The sequence below is a fragment of the Herpailurus yagouaroundi genome, unplaced genomic scaffold (genome assembly GCF_014898765.1).
Source record: "Herpailurus yagouaroundi ecotype Mexico unplaced genomic scaffold, PumYag 161, whole genome shotgun sequence".
Classification (NCBI taxonomy): Eukaryota; Metazoa; Chordata; class Mammalia; order Carnivora; family Felidae; genus Herpailurus; species Herpailurus yagouaroundi.
Window position 1 is genome coordinate 15518704 of NW_024412402.1, and position 19853 is coordinate 15538556.

The 19853-nt window shown below is 37.7% G+C and overlaps 2 protein-coding genes across 2 annotated transcripts; one reads left to right on the forward strand and one right to left on the reverse strand.

Annotated features, from left to right (window-relative positions):
• Positions 1 to 1615: 1615 nt before the first annotated feature.
• LOC121035269 (olfactory receptor 10G9-like) lies at positions 1616 to 2545 on the reverse strand. Its single transcript, XM_040482803.1, has one exon. It carries the CDS (start codon positions 2543 to 2545, stop codon positions 1616 to 1618), a length of 930 nt encoding a protein of 309 aa, XP_040338737.1.
• An 11809-nt stretch (positions 2546 to 14354) lies between these two features.
• On the forward strand, positions 14355 to 15296 carry LOC121035326 (putative olfactory receptor 10D3). Its single transcript, XM_040482849.1, has one exon. It carries the CDS (start codon positions 14355 to 14357, stop codon positions 15294 to 15296), a length of 942 nt encoding a protein of 313 aa, XP_040338783.1.
• Positions 15297 to 19853: the final 4557 nt, after the last annotated feature.

Sequence of the window (19853 nt, forward strand, 5' to 3'; positions counted from 1 at the left end):
GTGGCTAAGGAATTTTGATCTAACTCGTCGTCAGTTTTCTCCTTTGCAAATTTAGTAGGGCTGTAGAATAGGCCATATCGGTCTGGTTTATTGGAATGAACACTAGTAATTAACCTCTTGCATTGGTTTATATAGGTCATGCCTTTATAGATAGTATGGTTTTCTTCTCATCATAGATGTGGAGCTTATTTAGAACCAGATATACAAATGAGCACAGATGGGTTGTCTTGCTAAAGTGTCTCTGGAAGACAGGTGCCCCGAGTCTGAGGAGTCTCAGAAGTGATCCGTAGTTCTAACAGCTGCCTATCAGTTTTCTCTTCTTCCCTTCTTGGTATGCCAGGCAGTGTTGGCATTAACAGGATTCATGTGACATTTGAACGAAGGATTTATTTTCTGAAAAATTGATTTATGCTATCAATTGAGGTGTATATTTGAATGACTGCTTTCATGCTTCATGGCTCAAGTCTTAGCTCCCAGATGGTGTCCAAAGTCCATTTTACACTTTAAGTCAAACAAATGTGAACTAAAGACAATATAATTACATGGGAAGTACCACCTAGGGTCTGCTTTTAAAATTGGGAGGTACTCTCAATATTCTTTGGTAGTATCCTTGTGTCTCTAAGATTATTTTCTTATTTTTCACATATTTGTTATCTGTCCCTTGTTTACTCACAGAAATAATTTTAAGATTGCTAAAAATAGAAGCTTTGCATTTAAGAGAAAAGACAGTAACTCTGTAAATACAGAACAAAAATCTAGGTAGTTGTATCCATGACCGATTCAGTACAAATAGTGCATGGATTGCATAAGTAGACAAATATTTACTTTAAAAAATCACTCAAAGTGAAGAAATTAAAGAGTTATACAGTTTTAGTTAACTCATAAATATATATAAAGCCATTATTAAGGATTAAGTATTTTTGGTGTGATCTTTTGTAATGTAAAAATTTCATCATATATGTACTATATTAATGAATTGGAAATATTATATGTGATTATTTTTCAATATAAAGGTTTAAAAATGGAAAAAGAGGATCTTTAGTCAGCTTTGATTTAAATTGCACAAAATAAAATGTAAGTGAATTATCCTGGAGAGCAATTCTGGAAAATATTTGTACAGGGGATGGAAGTAAACTACTTTTCTGATAATCTACTTTGTAGAACATAAAAGAGAAGAATAAGCAATCATCCTTCCTGCCAGATTATCATCATTAAATGGCTGTTTATACTGGGATTCTGGCAAATAATGTAGAAAGAAATATTAAACTGCATTAAATTTTAATTAAGAAATTAAGATCGAATAATTGAAATAGTCCTTACAAGTGTAATGTTCATGTTGGTGGCTTAATTTAATTCTAAATAAATAAAAAAGAGGGCATCTGGGGGCACCAGTTAAGTGACGGACTCTTCATTGGGCTCAGGTCATGATCTCACTGTTTGTGAGATTGAGCCCCACTTCGGGCTCTGCACTGACAGTATGAAGCTTGCTTCGGATTCTCTCTCTCCCTCTCTGCTCCTCTCCTGCGTGCATGCTCTCTGTCTCTCTTTCAAAATAAATACATAAATATTAAAAAAATAAATAAAAAAGGAGCCAGTCATATCTGGCCTTTCTTCATTATTCGGTGAATACTGACTGACTTCTCACCTTGAACAGAGCTTTCTTCACTTCCTTGTTCCTCAGGGTGTACACCACAGGGTTTAGAAGGGGAGTCAGCACAGTGTAGAAAACTGCCACAATCCCGTCCACAGCATCCTTGGAGCCTGGCCTCAGGTAAACAAAAACACAGGGAACAAAGAAACAAAGGACCACAATGCAGTGGGAGGTACAGGTCTGAAAGGCTCTGCACCTCCCCTCGGAGGTGCGGATCTTCAGGATGGAACAGACGATGGACACATAGGACAGCACTATCAGGAGAAAGCAGCTCAAGGCCACTACTCCGATATTGACGAAGATCACCCTCTCGTTCATGGACGTGTCTGCACAGGCCAGTCTGAGGATAGGAGGTGCGTCACAGAAATAATGCTGGATCTGGCTGGGCCCACAGTAGGGCAAGAGGAAGGTCAGTGTGGTCTGGACAGCAGAGTGCAGAGAGCCGCTGAGCCACGTGGTGGTGGCCAGGAGGGCACACGCTCTCCCACCCATCAGGCTGGCATACCTGAGCGGCTGACTGATGGCCAGGTAGCGGTCGTAGGACATGACTGTGTAGAGGAAACACTCGGTGCTCCCCAGGAAGTGAAAGGAGTAGAGCTGGGCCACACAGCTGTGAAAGGAGATGGCCCCGCCTCCCGGGGAGACCAAGGTCATCAGCATTTTGGGCACAGTGACGGTGGAGAACCACATGTCGATGAAGGACAAGTTGGCCAGGAAATAGTACATGGGAGTGTGGAGGTGGGAATCCACCGTGATCACCAGCAGGATGAGGAGGTTCCCCACCACAGTGAGTACATAAATCACCAAGAAGATTCCGAAGAGGGGGATGTCCAGTGCTGGTGCATGGGGAAGACCCGTGAGGATGAACGTTGTCACTACGCTCATGTTTCTCATTTCTTCTCATATATGGAGCTCTGTCCCTACCAAAAGCAAAGCAAGTTCAACATTTACTGAGATCATATTGTGGCAACTTTGTTTTCACTGAATGGAAACACAAGATGTAAATTGTCATGTAAATGTTACATGACATTTTTGCTTTACGTGGGGCTTTGAGGGGGGTTATCCACTTCCTTATTGCTTTACCCAAATCAACCAAATAGAAAAGAGGGGTAAATTGGGTATTGTTTTCTGTAGAATTGGAAAAGTTATACCCAAACCAGCAACTTTGGCACGCTCTCCCATGAATGAGCCTTTATCCAAGCATCTCTCTTTCTTTTTTTCTCTCTAACCATCCCCCTACCCCACACCCCCCACAAAATACACACACACACAACCACACACTGCCATATATACAGATTCAGTCTCTTTGATCATCAGAGAATTTCCATTATAACCATACATTTATAAAGAAAGCTTCATCCATAATGGCTGAGAAAGATGCTTTCCTAAAACTCCCTGGTCAGCAGCCAGCTGATGTGTTAGGGAAGAACTCCTAGGATTTAGCATCTCAGTGAACCAGGTTCATCTGTCCTACAGTAAACCATGATCATACTCTCTTCATCATATGTGAAATCTGACACTAAACTAATGCAGTCAGTAATGGTCAGAGTACTATCACTTTCCTCACCTCCTCTTATCCTATATTTATTTCTATTTATAAATTTTTATTATATCTCCCTCTAGGCAATCAATCATCCTCCTTCTGAATTGTAATCAAGTCATCTCAGAATATATTTTGAGCTTCCCATGAAGAAGTAGATCTGCTTACTTAGAAGGACCAAATGGCATGTTTGAGGTTTGAGTTCCAGAACTGAACGTTGATGCTCACTATAAAACAGACACCAATGCTCTTTGAAAAATAAAGGAAAATATGTAGTCTGAAATCATTTTTATTATTTCTAGGATTTCTATTATTCCAGGGCTCAGACTCTAAGTTCCTTCCTTCCTTCCTTCCTTCCTTCCTTCCTTCCCCTTTATTCCTCCCTCCCTTCCTTCCTCTTTCTTTCTTTCTTTCTTTCTTTCTTTCTTGATCTGAAGGTCTTCCAAATTATATATTCAAAGAGAAAACAAATAGTCATGAAGAAATGAAGAGAAATCTGGTTGGACACCTGGGCCTCTCTGGTAGAAAAGGTAGAAATCTTTACTGATTTCTAAGGTGCTTCTGGTATATAGAGTCATGTCAGCAATGTGTTTCTATTTTGGTGTATATGATAAAAACAGAATTTTCTATTGTTTCAACTCAGAGTTGTAATGCTAAGGTTTACAGAGAAAGCACTTTATTGACTGTGATTTTATAAAATTTTGAGTGTTTTATAAAACTGTGCAAAGTTGGCCTGGCAGCCATGACTGATCAATATAAGCCAAAGCTGAAGAAGAAGAAAAACAAAATGATAAACATAAATACGTCATAATCACCCCACAATTCCCAATGATGGAAAGTGCTAAGTTTTGTCAATTTTTGCTGCTTACCAATTTACAGCTAAGGTTTGGATCATGAGGCAAAATTCAACATTAAAAGAAACTCTCAGTCTTTAATGAGTAGGATGTTTCTTCTTCTTGCATATGTGAAACCACAAAAAACAACCCAGAGAAACAAACATTTTAAACAACAGAGCTTAAAATTGATTTGATATCTCAGGAGATACTGCCTTCACCCTTGAGTCCTCATGGATGAAGATAATGCTTCCCCATTATGATAAACACTCAGAATTCTTTTCCAAATTCCTTGAAGTTGGTTTTATATATGACGGGCCACCATTCCAGAAAGCATTTTATTTTGCTCAAAATTTATTTTCAAAATAAATAACAATGACACTCTGGGTGTGAGAATTCTTTGCCCTGGGAATGTTTTGTTTTGTTCTTTTCTCTGATTTCTTCCTTAAATTCAAAGGTAGAAAATATGGGCTTTAGTCCCCAAAGGGACAATTCTCTGGTGAGGCTCGTAGTCTCCTTGATGAATTTTTTACTTTCTAGTCATTATGACCAGTATGAACAGGAGCTCTGGAGTTTGCTCCAGGGATGATCTGAGTACTACTCACACTAGATAAACATCTTACTAATTAAACTTTCTCCCTCCATGGCTTGGCAGGCTGTGCAGGTTTCTAGTCCAGAATGGATGATGCTACCTCACCTTGTCTGATTCAGAGATTTTCTCTCTTTTCAGGGACTCCTGCCTTTGTACCTTCTTAGAATATATTCACATTTTCTGTGAAAGTGGGTTTTTTTAAATCTTGAATTAATATAACTCAAGAGAGGGAAAATACACTTTTCTTCTAGAATTCATGTATGTCTTAGTTATCAGGAAAAGGGCTTTGTGAAACCAAGAAAACCTGATCTAACACAGCAGAAGCCCACAGCACTGTTGGTTTGGGGGAAAGAAAATTGTAGCCTTACTAGCCTTTCTCTGAGAGAAATGTTCACCTGTATGACTCTATAGGATGAATTTTGAGGAATTGAAGCTTCCCACATTAATATTTCTATCAATTAGCCTATCATATTACACAATTTTCTCACGTGGGCTATCCATTTAGAATGAGGTGTATATGTATAATCAAGGTGAAATCATAATGCTGTCTTGAATGGCTACTTCAAGAATTATTTGCAACTTAACTCCAGTTCATATATTTCAAAATGCTGCTATAAAATACATGATAACAATTTTGGTAATTTAAACTCCTACCCAATTTCTTTTATATACTCTTATGAAAGCTATTAACTTCCATTTTGTTCTCTTTGATTATATAGACATACACTCATGTCATCTTCATAACATAGGAATTTTCTTTTCCTTTCCAAAAGTAGACACCCATTAATTTTCTCTCCTATATTAGCACTTTGGCCCAAACCCCTATTGTTGCCCAGCTAGTGTTCAGGGATTACTTAGTGAAGTGTGTTAAGAATACTGCACAACTTCCTCTGTCCCTTTTTCCTTCAGGAGATAATGACATTTGCTAACTTTCATCCTCTTCAGGAACAAGAAAGGAGTGAGTTAGCTTTTTAGCCTTTTATTTCACTAAAACCCAGTGGCGTTCTAGGTGATGAATGAGCCAGAACTTGAAACCATCGAGAATTCTGCGCTGGTGGTTGTTTGCACACGGGTAAAGGCAAGCTAAGGCCACCCATTCTTGGTCCCACATTCTTGGGACTTCTGGTAATATTTTAACAAAGACTAGAGAAGGGCGGAGCCCCATGCACTTGTGACAAACACAAGTTCATCATTGGGCCTGAACTTGTTCATCATTGGGCCTGTGCTACCAGTGGACCACTTCTCCAATGTCATTGTTCCTAAAAAATTGTTTTTGCTATTCAAGGTCTTTTGCATGCCTGTGTAAATTTTAGAATCATACCAAAAAGGCCCACTGGCAGTGTCATTAGAATTGCATTGAATCTATACATCAATTTGGGGGAATTGGCATCTTAACAATATCTGACCACGAATACTGGGTATCTCTTTTTTCTCAATAACGTTGTATAATTTCCATGTTCAGGTTCTAGCACATCTTTTGTCAGATTTGTCACTATTTTTTATTTTGACACTATTTAACATTTTTAAAAAATGTTTATTCATTTTTGAGAGACAGAGAGAGACAGAGCACGAGTGAGAGAGAGGCAGAGGGAGAGGGAGACACAGAATCCAAAGCAGGCTCCAGGCTCTGAGCTGTCAGCACAGAGCCTGATGCGGGGCTCGAGTTCATGAACCGTGAGATCTTGACCTGAATCGAAGTCGAAAGTCACCCAGGCGCCCCTTCTTGATGTTAATTTAAATGGTAATTATTCATTGTGAATAAATAGAAATAGAATTGATTTTTTATAATAGTTATATCCTACAACTTGGCTAAACTCATTCATTTGCTCTTACAGCTCTTTTAGATATTCCATCAGATTTTTTATATAGATACATGATCACGTTGTCTACACATATAGATAGTTTACTTCTTCTTTATAATCTGGATGACTTTCATTTCTTTTTCTTACCTAATTGTCCTCTAGAAACTAATATAATGTTGAAGAGAAATGGTGAGTGTGGACTTCCTTGTATTGGTCCTGATCTTAGGCAGAAGATGTTGCTTTTTAAAAATTAAGTATGATGGTAGGTGTAAGGTTTTTTGTAATTTTTTGTTTTTGTTTTTCTCTTTAATAAGTTGACCCTTCCATTCCTAATTTGCTGCAGTTTTTATCTGGGATGCATTTGGGGATTTGTCAAATGCATTTTCTGCATCTATTGTGATGATACTATAGTTTTCCTTTTTCAGTTTGTTAATATGGTGAAATATATTGCTTGAATTTTAATGTTAAACCAAACCTACATTCCTGGAATGAACCCCACCTGATCATGAGGCATAGTTATTTTTCATACATAAAGGACCTCATTTGGTAAAATTTTATTAAGAAGTTTTGCATCTGTGTTTCTAAAGGATATTAATCAGTAGCTCTATTCTTGCAATGTCTTTGACTAGTTTTTATATCAAAGTTAATGCTGGAATCCTAGAATGTATAGGAAATCTTAGTTCTTCAATTTTCTGAAAGACAAATTGGTATTCAGCAAGAGTATCTCTTTTCATATCATGGTCCAGAACGTGCCTCCCAGCATAAGTGCTCACATTTATTTTTCCTCTGTCAGAGATTACAGTCTTGTGCTGCCTGTTGTCCAATAGATGAAAATATCCATTTATATATTTTTTTGTCAAGTTCTATATTTATGGTGGGAGAATAAACCCTCTTCCTGTTATCATATCACAGGCCAGAATGAAAAACCTCTAATTAAACTGTTTTTATTTTTAATTTACTTAAAATCGCATAAAATTTTAAAATTGTATTTAATTTCTAATTTACTCATTTGCTTGTGCTGTGAAATATAACTTATATAGATAAAAGTGCATAAGCATAAATGTACAGTTAAAGTTTATTGTCAAGCAAACATGTACGTTACCACCGTCCAAGTTAAGAAGTTAAATGTTGCCAGCAATCTTGAAGCCTTCACAGACCTTTCCTTGAAGCCAGCCCTCTCCCACTCAACTATTATGACATCTATAGTAATTCTGATTTCTTATTAGTTTTGAAGTTAACTAGACAATAACTTTGCTTTTTAAAATTTATATTTGTGGAACCATGCACTACTACTTAATGTCCATTTTCTATTATTTAAAATTGTGTTCCAGTGACATGTACATATAGATATACATCACTGTAAATTCATTCCTTATATTGATGTGTATTATTCCATTGTAAAGCATACTTTTGGTAGGCATTTGTGTGTTCGCATTTTAGCTATTGAAAAAATTCTGCCTTGAATACTCATACATTATTTTGATCCACATGTGTATGGATTTCTATAGAGAACTCTCTGTCTTATGAGGAAAATCTCTCACTTTACATGAAAATGATAAACTATTTTCTAAAGTGGTTCTATAAATTTTTTTGGTTCTATAAATTTATACTCCCTTCGTGCAATGTGAAAGTTCCAGTAATTGATGATTTTGACATTTACTTTAAGCAAATTTCATTGCAATTTAAAATTTCATTTCCTTATTTCTTCAAGGGATGGAGCAGATTTTTTGCTGTTGTTTATTGGCTATTTGCATTTCTTCTTTGGTGAAAACTGGTCAAGTCATTTGCCTGCTTTAATATTGGATTGCTTACTTTTACAATATACTTATTAAAAATAAAGTGAAATAAAGTAAAATAAAGTAAAATAAAATAATAAAATATGTATTCTAGGAGTTCTTTACATATTTTTGAATCTGAGTCCTTATTAGTAATATGTGCTGTAAATAACATCTCTGACTTTCACTTTTTCTTTTTGGTTTTCTTTGTTAGTCTTTTAATGTTATTTTCAATTTGAAAGCAACAAAAATTATCAATGTTTACTTTGTTGTTACTGGTTTCTATATCTGGGTCAGAAATACTTTCCCCAATTTAACTTGACAAGTTGCACTGTTGGCCTTACAAATTTGAATTTACGAAACCCTGGAATTGATTTTGTACACGGTATGTGGTAAGAGATTAAATTTATCTTTTCCTTATTGATCGAGTTGCATAATTTATTGAAAAAAAATCTCTGCATGATCTTCTCTATCACCTTTGACTTAACGTCAGTTATCCATATATCCAGGAAGTATGTTTTTGTGTTCTCTCTTTTATTCCATTTGTCTATTTGTCTAAACTTACATCAACACATTGTTTCAGTTGCTTTACGGAAAAATCATAAATAGCTTGTAAACATGTTAAGCCTTAAGAGTTACTGGAAATGAATATTAAAAAATAGTTGGTTGTCAGTTGCTTACGAAATAATCTTTACAACTTTTGAAAACGTTATTATGTAATGCTGGTAAACCTGGCTCTCCTAAACACTACTGCCAACAAAGTACATAATTTGACAATAATCTTAAAAAACCGTAATATTCATAATTTTTATAGCATTTCTATTTAGGTAAGCTTATTTTGGTAAAAAGTTTATTTATTCATTTTGAGAGACAGAGCATGAGCGGGGGAGGGGCAGAGAGAGAGACGAGAGAGAGAGAGAGAGAATCCCAAGCAGGCTTCCTGTTGTCAGCCCAGAACCCGACATGAGCTCACGAACCCTGAGATTATGACCTGAGCTGAAGTCAAGACTCAGACATTGAACTGACTGAGACACCCAGGTGCCCTAGGTAAGCTTAGTTTTAATAAGATCTCAAGTATAGATAACTGTATGAACTCAGAGTTTCATCACAGTGTACCTTGTATGTATACCTATCTACCTGCCTACCTGCTTTACTTGTTTTGGGAAGTACAAGGAAAACTGTTAATTTAAAAATAGAAATTAGGGGCGCCTGGGTGGCGCAGTCGGTTAAGCGTCCGATTTCAGCCAGGTCACGATCTCGTGGTCTGTGAGTTCGAGCCCCGCATCAGGCTCTGGGCTGATGGCTCAGAGCCTGGAGCCTGTTTCCGATTCTGTGTCTCCCTCTCTCTCTGACCCTCCCCCGTTCATGCTCTGTCTCTCTCTGTCCCAAAAATAAATAAATGTTGAAAAAAAAATAAATAAATAAAAAATAAAAATAGAAATTAAAAGGTAGACTTGCAACACTGCATATGTGGTATGATTGGAAGCAGATAAAAATATACCATAACCAGGGTGCCTGGGTGGCTCAGGCAGTTAAGCGTCCAACTTCAGCTCAGGTCATGATCTCGGGGTTCACAGGCTTGAGTCCTGTGTCGGGCTCTGTGCTGGCAGCTCAGAGCCTGGAGCCTGCTTTGGATTCTGTGTCTCTTTCTCACTCTCTGACCTTCCCCCGCTTGTGTACACACTCACTCTCTCTCTCTCAGAAATAATCAATGAATAAACTTAAGAAAACTATACCATAACCGCGTGGTTCAGTGATTGGAAAGAAAACACTAAACTGTTAACATTGCTAATGTTAAGGTAGAGGAAGTACGGTGTATTGTCTTGCTTTTCTGAATATTGACCAAGTGGCGTATAAGGTTGCAATGCTACTTTTACAATGAATATATGTTATTATGAAATAATGAGATTTGTGATGGGGAAGAGGCATGAGGAAGAGAGGAAGGCCTTAATTATTCCCTTTGCTCATTCATGCTCAGTACGTCTGAGTAGTGGGCCACTGGAGATACTGTCTCAAAAGGAACTCTCCCATTTGCAAATATAAATCCAGGATTTCAGGACCAGACTGCATAGCAGGGCTGAGCGTGGAATCTATGTGTCTTGGGTTCAAGGCATCTTATGCTAAAATAGAATTTTAGCTTTAGGAACACATTCTTCTTGCCTAGAGGCCGGAAAAACGTCTCTATCATGTTAGATGGGTTTTCCATCAGCTGGCATGTGTCTAAAACTCTACCTGCTTCTATTTAACATATGTTCTTCTTTTATGACTCTTTCCATTCTCTGTGTCTTATTTCTACTCTGTATTTGTCCCGGTCATTTCCCCTGCTCAACTGAAGAAGGAGAATCACGGAACTTAAGAAAATTCTTATATGTGGCTGAGTTCAATGACCCATTAGTAAGTCTGCACTGAAAGAAATGAAGGGGAGAAGGCAGAGAATGGTGTGTGGAGGGACGGTGGGATATTGAAGGGGATAGAATCTTGGTGAATTCTGCTTTACAGAGAGTATAAAAATCAGAAATTATCTCCACTTGCAACAGCTTATCAATATCAGCCCACTCTTTTATCGATAAGAGAACTTCCTTCAACGGGCATATTTTCATTCCTTCATTTAAGACGAAGGCTTAAAATGCAAATGTGGTGATAGTGCAACACAAAATTTATCAAAAGTTAATAATATAAAATTGTAGAATTTCAAGTTGGAAGAAAACATGTTGTCTGCCTTCTTTGCAGCATGAGAATAATTCCTCTGTTCATTTCCCTAAGAGATGAGCCTATAGATTCTGCTTAAAAATCTTCTGTGATGGGAATTCAGTACTTTTCCAAATGACTTTATGATTATGCAACATCTATCCTTAGAAATTTTTTTTTGGACTGATGTCACATTCTTTCTTGAGAATAGGTTTGGATGGAGAGGAGGCATTGAGTGCGGATTGCAGGGGAGGACTGAGAAGCATTTTGAAAGTGGATATAAGGTAATTTGTGAAATTTACACTTTTGCCTAGGGCAAAGCTTGGACCAGATATCTTTGTGAATTTGGTTGCTGATCTAGAAACAGAAAGGTTCAGATTAAAGGGAGAATTTATGCACTTCCAGCCTATAGAGAGATCTTTTAATTTTGCCAGTATATTTACATAATACTCTGTTGTGGGTCTAATGAAAATAGCATTTTCCTGATCTGGGTGTCTCTCTCTTTTCTTTTTTAAAGAAAGACACTATTTAAAATTTTTTTTTTTATTTTTTTTTTTTTTTTTTTTTGAGAGAGACAGAGACAGAATGCGAGTGGATTAGGGGCAGACAGAGAGGGAGACACAGAATCTGAAGCAGGCTCCAGGCTCCGAGCTGTCAGCGCAGAGCCCGACATGGGGCTCGAACTCACGAGCTATGAGATCATGACCCGAGCTCAAGTCGGATGCTCAACCGACTGAGCCACCTAGGCGCCCCTAGAAAGACTTTATTTTTTTAGAGGAAATTTAGGTTCATAGCACAGCTGCATAGAAAATACAGAGATTTTTCCATCTACCACAGTCCCCTGCACATGTACAGCCTGCTCGATTATCAAACATTCCCCACCAGGTGGTACATTTGTGAAGTGATAAACCTTTATAGTGACACATCTTGATTACTCAAAGCCCCTAGTTTACGCTGGGGTCCACACTCAGTTCTGTACATTCCATGGGTTTTGGACATATATATCCATGGACATATAATGACATCTATCCACCATTATAGTATCACACAGAGTATTTTCACTGCCCTAAAAATCTGTGCTCTACCTGTTCATCCCTTCCCTGTCCTCAAACCCTGGTGACCACTGACTTTTTTTTACTATCTCCAGAATGTCACATAATTGGAATTATACAGTATGTAGCCTCTTCAGATTGGATTCTTCCACTCAGAAGTATGCATTTAAGATTCCTCCATATCTTCTTTTGAAGCTTATTTTATTTATTTTGAGAGAGGGAGAGAGAGAGAGAGAGCTTGCATGCAAATGAGCAGGGGAAGGGAAGAGAGAGAAGGAGAGAGGATCTCCAGCAGGCTCTCTACTGTCAACATGGAGCCCGATGCGGGGATCCGTCTCATGAACTGTGAGACCATGCCCTGAGCCTAAATCAAGAGTGGGGTGCTTAACTCACTGAGCCAACCAGGCGCCCCAGATTCCTCCATATCTTTACATGGCTTGATAGCTCATTTCTTTTTAGTGCTGAATAATATTCCAATTCTGGATATAGCATTATTTATTTACTCATTCACCTACTGAAGGACATCTTAGCTGTTTCCAAGTTTTGGCAATTATGACTAAAGCTTCTAGAAACAACCATGTGCAGGGTTTTGTGTAGACATACATTTTCAACTCTTTTGAATAAATACCAATGAGAATGACTGCTGGATCATATGGTAAGAGTAAATTTAGGGTTGTTTTTTTTTTAATTTTTGAAGATCTTTTATTAATATTTGAGAGAGAAAGAGAGACAGAATGCAAGTGGGGGAGGAACAGAGAGAGAGAAGGAGACACAGAATCCAAAGCAGCCTCCAGGCTCCGAGCGGTCAGCACAGAGCCCAACATGGGACTCGAACCCACGAGCCATGAGATCATGACCTGAGCCGAAGTTGGACGCTCAACTGACTGAGCTACCCAGGAGCCCTGAGTACATTTCGTTTTGTAAAAAACTGCCAAACCGTCTTCTAAAGTGGCTGTACCAATTTACATGTCTACCAGAAATGAGGGAAAGTTCCTGTTGCTTCACATTCTTACCAGTATTGGGTGTTGCCACTATTTTGGATTCTGGCCAATTCTAATAGTTTTGTAGTAATATCTCATTGTTGTTTTAATCTGCATTCCCCTGATGGCATATGATGCAAAACACCTTTTCATATGCTTATTTGACATCTGTACCTCTTCTTTGATGAGGCATCTATTAAGGTCTTTGGCCCAGTTAATAATTGGGTTGTTGGTTTTCTTATTTTTGATTTTTAACGGTCCTTTATACAATTCGGATGTTGACCCTTTATCAGATGTGTCTTTTGTAAAATATTTTCTCCCAGTCTGTGGCTACTTTTCTCATTATCTTGACAGTGCCCTTTTGCAGAACAGACTTTTAAAAAATGATAATGAAAGTTCAGCTTATCCTCGTTTTCTTTCATGGGTGGTACCTTTGTTTTGAAAATACAGCTGAGGTTTTTTTTTTTAAAGGTTTATCTACTGACATTAATTAAGAAAGCTAAATGATATTAATGTCATTGAAATTTAGATTTGTGAGATCTGTAGTATAGAAATAAAGTCTAGCTGTAGAAAGATACATTTCTAGTGAGATGAAGTAGTTATTTATATTATCTTCTGTTCCCTAATGCCTTCTTCTAGATTCAGTCCAATTTTTGTATGTGTGTGGGTAAGTAATAAATATGAATTGTATACTTTTTCCTTGAATATAAACAGTGGAGAATGGAAAGAGTGTTGTGGAAAGTAATAGTAGGCAAGTGTGTATCATTTCTATCTAGATTCACATTTTTATGTGCATATATTTGGCCTATTTACCACAATTATGCACTGTTTGGCCTATTTACCACCAACTAATTATGACATCCGGATATTAAAATAAGATTGTCATCTGATGACAAATTTTCCATGGAGAAGAGGATTCTGAAACATGCCAGTTTGTGACAACAAATCATATTGGGGGAAACTATATAAAAATGGTAGTAAGAGCTGATTCCTGGGTGGCTCACTCCATTGAGTGTCTGACTCTTGATTTTGGCTCAGGTCATGATCTCATGGTTCATGGGTTTGAGCCCCATGTCAGACTCCAGGCTTACAGTGAAGAGCCTGCTTGGGATTCTCATTCTCTCTCTCTCTCTCTCTCTCTCTCTCTCTCTCAGTATAAATAAATAAATTTAGAAAGAGTTGATTCCTGCGAGAGGTTGCCAACTATAAAGATAAATTATTTTACTACTTAATCTAATATATGAAAAAACTGAGGCCAAATGTGACATATGACTTAGCTCCAAGGCCAGATTTAGCGTGGGTCTCCTTTCCCTTTTTGACCTCCCTTTGCTTGTAGCCACCGCCTCAGAAAGAATTCTATTAGGAAGAGATTTTCACAGTTATTTGTGGTCTCACATCACGATTATCACTGTACTTTTCCAGGACCCCCCGAGGCACAAACATGCAGAACTACACTTCTGTGACGGAGTTCACCCTGTTGGGAATTCCAAATACTGAAGGGCTGGAGAATATGCTGTTTGTCCTCTTTCTGGCCTTCTACCTCTTCACCTTGCTGGGGAACCTGCTCATCTTCCTCACCATTCTGGTTTCCTCTAACCTGCACACCCCCATGTATTTCTTCCTGGGAAACCTGTCTGTGTTTGACATATTTTTCCCTTCAGTGAGTTCCCCCAAAATGATGCTCTACCTAATGGGGCCAAGCCGGACCATCTCTTACCAGGGCTGTGCCTGCCAGCTCTTCTTCTACCACTTCCTGGGTGGCACTGAGTGCTTCCTGTACACGGTGATGGCCTATGACCGCTTCGTGGCTATTTGTCACCCTTTGCGATACACAGTCATCATGAGCCACAGGGTGCGTACCGGCTTGATGTTGGGCACTTGGCTGGGCGGCTGTCTACATGGAAGTATCCTCACGTTTCTGGTCTTTAAGTTACCCTTCTGTGGCCCCAATGAGGTGGATAATTTCTTCTGTGATATCCCAGGGCTGCTGCCGCTGGCCTGTGCAGACACCTCTCTAGCCCAGACAGTGAGTTTTACTAACGTGGATGTTGTGACTCTGACATGCTTTTTCCTTATCCTTACTTCCTACGGCCACATCGTCATTTCCATACTGAAAATCGGCACCTCTGCAGGCAGGCGCCGAGCTTTTTCAACCTGCAGTGCCCACCTGATATCAATCTTCTTGTTTTACGGTCCAGTGATGCTCATCTATCTCAGGCCCGCTTCCAGCCCCTGGCTAGATTCTGTTATTCAGGTGTTAAATAACATTGTCACTCCTTCTCTTAACCCTTTGATTTACACCTTGAGAAACAAGGATGTGAAATTGGCCTTGAGGCAAGTATTCACTCAAGTGGTCCACATTTCTGGGATAGAAAGAAGGTAGAGGGGAAATTCCTCTCTGAAATTCTTTGGGGAGTTGCTTCGGATCCACTACTCCGAGAACCAGACTGTTGCCAAATAGCGAGCTGGGCAAAGTTACTACCAGTCGTTTCTCAGGAGTCCTGACAGCCAACATGTAGGGGTCAGCTGAGCCTCTACTTCAGTCCCACATGGAAACTTTCCAGATTAACCCAGGCTTTTCTCTTTAAAAAAAAAAAAAAAACTTAAAAAAAAAGTTTATTTATTTATTTTGAGACAGAGAAATAAAGAGAAAGGGGGAGGGACAGAGAAAGAGAATCCCAAGCAGGCTCTGCACTGTCAGTGCAAGCCCGACGTGGGGCTTGAACTCACAAACTGAAGGATCATGACCTGATCCAAAATTAAGGGTTGCAGCTTAACCAACTGAGCCACCCAGGTGCCCCCTGCCTTTTCTTTTTTTAATTTGCCAAAACAATGTATCTTTTCCACCGGGAACAATCTGTCCTTGTTGGAACTCTGGTGTGACCAGTTACCATAAAGCTTCAAGGTTTTAGAGGCTATGGACTGTCTTCCATCCCTGCGTCCTCACCCCTTCCTCCCTTTCTTGCTTCCTCCTTTCCTTCTCTGCTCCCTTCCTTCCTTCCAAAATGTATGCCTCACTCTATTCTATTACAGTCTCTCTCTGGCCATTCAACAAAACTAGGTTTTATGGTCGACACATTATAAATTAAAACATAAGATTGCACAGTTTGCTAAATTTAAGTGTAAACTTCGTTTATAACATGGGCTTTTATCATATCTTCCCATTGGAAAATAATTCCATCTGGAGCTTTATTCCTTTGGCCCTCAGAGAAGGCTGGCATTGGACTTGACTCATTATATGTCAAGCGAGAAGCTGGTCATGAATCTATTCTTACAAGATAAGAGAATGGAGTCCTTTAAATTGGTAGAGGAGAGCAGTTTTGAGCCAGAATTCTCTATACACTGTATATATTTTCTGTTTCTTAAAAATATCTAAAAAAATAGAATATATCTGCAATTAATTAAAATTGAACCAGTAACAATATTTATTATTTATCTTTCAACATTTAAATTTCAACATTTAATCAAATGAATTTCAGGGCAATTATCAATTCTGTTCAGAGTCATCCACTCAAACCCCTAAAACAATAGCTAACATTTAAAATCTTACTATGTGTATGATGGTGTTATAAGCACTTTCCATGTGTTGGCTAAGTTAATTTACAAAATCCTAATAGGTGGATACTGTGATATCCTTCTTTTATAGACAAAGAAACTATGGTCAGAGAAGTATTCACACAAGGGAATTTGGATCTAGAACTAGACTTTTACTGCCTTATAAGAAGAAGTGAAAAACCATAAATTTCTGTACATAGTTATCCTTATATCTTGTTTTTTATATACCACTTACTGTTCTAATATTTTGCACATTAACATATAATATTTTGCACATATTAACTAATATAATATGAACCGCATCTCTATTTGGCAGATATAATTACTCTCCTAAATTATATATGAGAAAACTGAGGCACGAAGGTATTACATAACTGCAGAATAGTAAAATAGTGAGACATTGGCCATAATAAGGGAAGCACTCTGGGTGACGTAAGTAGAAATAAGAAATGATGGGAAGATAAAAACCTCAACTCTTTTCACTCTATAGTAATATCCATTCAGTCAGTCAGTCAGTCACTGACTGATTAACTTAAAACTGTATATCTGACTGGTGTCAGATGGGATCAGAACAGAGTATCCACTAAATTACCTATAAAAAGAGTAAAAGGAAAAACTGTTTGTGGGAACATCTACCTGCCTATGATATAAGTCAAGCATTTACGTACAACTAGTTGATTTAGTATAATGGTTGCTAATATCACTAATATCACTACTTTATCATTCAAGGGTCACCTTATTTACCTCATTTGAATGTTCTTGAATCTCCGGCACAACCTGTGCTATTGCGTTTGTTTGTATAATGGCACCACAGATCACTGTGAAATTTAGCAGTTTAAAACATTTATTGTCTCACACAGTTTCTGAGGGGCAAGAGTCCTGGAGTAGCTTAGGTGTCCAGTCTTGGCTTGGGATCTATCATGAGTTTGTAAGTCACAATGTTGGCCAGGGCAGCATTCACTTGAAGGCACGATTGGGGCTGGGGGATATGCTTCCAAGATGGCTCATTACATTGCTGTTGGCAGGAGGCCTTGGTCCTCAATCACTACCTGGGCTTCTGCTACATATAGTCCCTACATGTCTTCACAAAATGGCAACTGGCTTCTACCAAAGTGAGTGATCCAAGAGAGAGTCTAAACAGGAAGAGGCAAATGCCTTTTATGACCAAGTCTCCAAAGTCATGTACCATCATTCCTACTTTTATTTTCTTTCTGCTAGAAGTGAGTCACTACATTTAGCCCACACTCAGAGGGACAGTAATTAGGCTCCACCTTTTGAAGAGAATGTCAAAAAATTTATCATTGTATTTCTAACTACTCCATCGTAGGTATATGTCCACCTTATTTAATTCTTTTTTCCTGTTGTAATTCTTCATTTAGAATTACTTCATATGCTAAAGACATATCCTGCACTACATACTTCTTTGCATGGTCTTCTTGATTTAGAGCATCCGCTATAATCCTTTCTACCTTTATGAGAACCGTGTGTCTTTTGGGTTTTTGTTCATCCTCAACCATTTCCATAATACTTTCTCTAAACACCCCATTCCACAGTGATCCCTTTCTTCTACCAGCAGATAGCTCTTATTGCTTAAATTGTTCACTTGTCATTAAGAAATACAAATTATAAGTGTTCTTACATCATCATTTCAGATAGTTACATGATTTGTAGGTTACTATTTAACATTTTAATCAGTGAGTAACCTAGAATACAATTAAGTCAGAAGGACAGCTTTTAGGGTAACATCAAATATGTATTTGCAGTTTACTATTTATGTATTTATATAGTGCTATCCAAAGAGGATGGAGTAGTGAGGAAGATAGATACTGTCTCTGTCTTTATGGAGTACAAAACATATTGGAGAAGACAGACATGGAACAAATAAATACCCAATACATGATTGGGACAAAGACTTTGAATGAAAATAGAACAGACTGTGAAAACTAGTTCTAGATGAAAGTATCAAGACCAAGGAAGAAAGAAAAATAGAAAAATCAGCAAAAATGGAAACCCATAGCACTTATCTGGAGACAAGACGCATCAAATATATTATAATATATTATTCAATTTCTGTTCCTGAACTTGGCTAACTTGAACACTATCACTCCTCCTAGCTGGCACTGTGAAATAAATTGAAATGGCACCCTTGAAATGAATGGAACAGCACTTTAAAAAATGGATTTTGATGAATATTGTTCAAAATACTTTAAAAATACACACCATGGTGACCAGTAACTTGGTATTCCTATTTTTTAGGAAAAAGAAGGCTCTCCATTGACAAGGACCTTCACTATAATAAACACATTATTTTAAAATGTTTATTTATTTATTTATTTTGAGAGAGAAAGCATGAGTGGGGTGGGGGGGGGAGGGAGAGAGAGAGAGAGAGACAGAGAGAGAGAGAACATCCCAAGCAGGCTCTGTGCTGACAGCTCAGAGCCTGGAGCCTGCTTCGAATTCTGTGTTTCTGTCTCTCTCTGCCCCTTCCCTGCTCATGCTCTGTCTCTCTCTCTCTCTCTCTGTCAAAAATAAATTAAAAAAAAAACACATTAAAAAAACTTAAAAAAAAAAAGAAGTTGCTGTGGCAAAAGAGGTTGCAGCTTGCTTCTCCTTTCAGATTTTGATTTTTTTTTTTGTCTTCCATTTAGGTCTTTCATCCACTTTAAATAATAAACTCATTCTACCTGGAACTTACTTGATTAAAAATTGGGAATTTAATTTCTGTTTAACTTTATGATACCTAACCTGTTGTCTTGTTATTTAATATTTAATGCATTCCCAATATTAATCCGTCTGTGGACTTTTAGAATAAACTAGTCATTGATATTGTGTGTTTTAGTATTTGCTTAAAATTCACTCATTTATACTTTATTCAGAGATTCACATCTATTTGAATTATGGATTTGGTGGCATGTTTTTAAAATCAATTTTTAGTTCCATCTGTTACCTTTATAAAATAAATCAGATAAACATACTGATTAAATTTTTGTGCTCTGGAAAAGAGAACACAGGAGGATTATCTGTTTCTTCAAATAGTCTATAATGTCTTCTAGCTGTAATGTGATTTTTATAAGCAATTCTTAAAAAATGCTTTTCTTTTTTTCATAACCATCAATTTATTCTGATTTTTGATTTTTCCCTTGAGTTGTTCTTTTGATGAATACTTTCCTACTGAAAATTTTTATTTTATTTAAGTCAGTGACTTTCACACTTTAGCTAGTTTAAATCACCTTGAGTCTGGGATTAGGGATTGCAATTTTAAAATACAGTTCCTCTGTTTCATCCTCTAGAGATTGTGATTCATAAAGTCTGAAGAGAGGACCAGAAATCCCTATTTTTAACAAGCACACTCCAGGGATTAATTTGGGATTAATTCATCAGAATA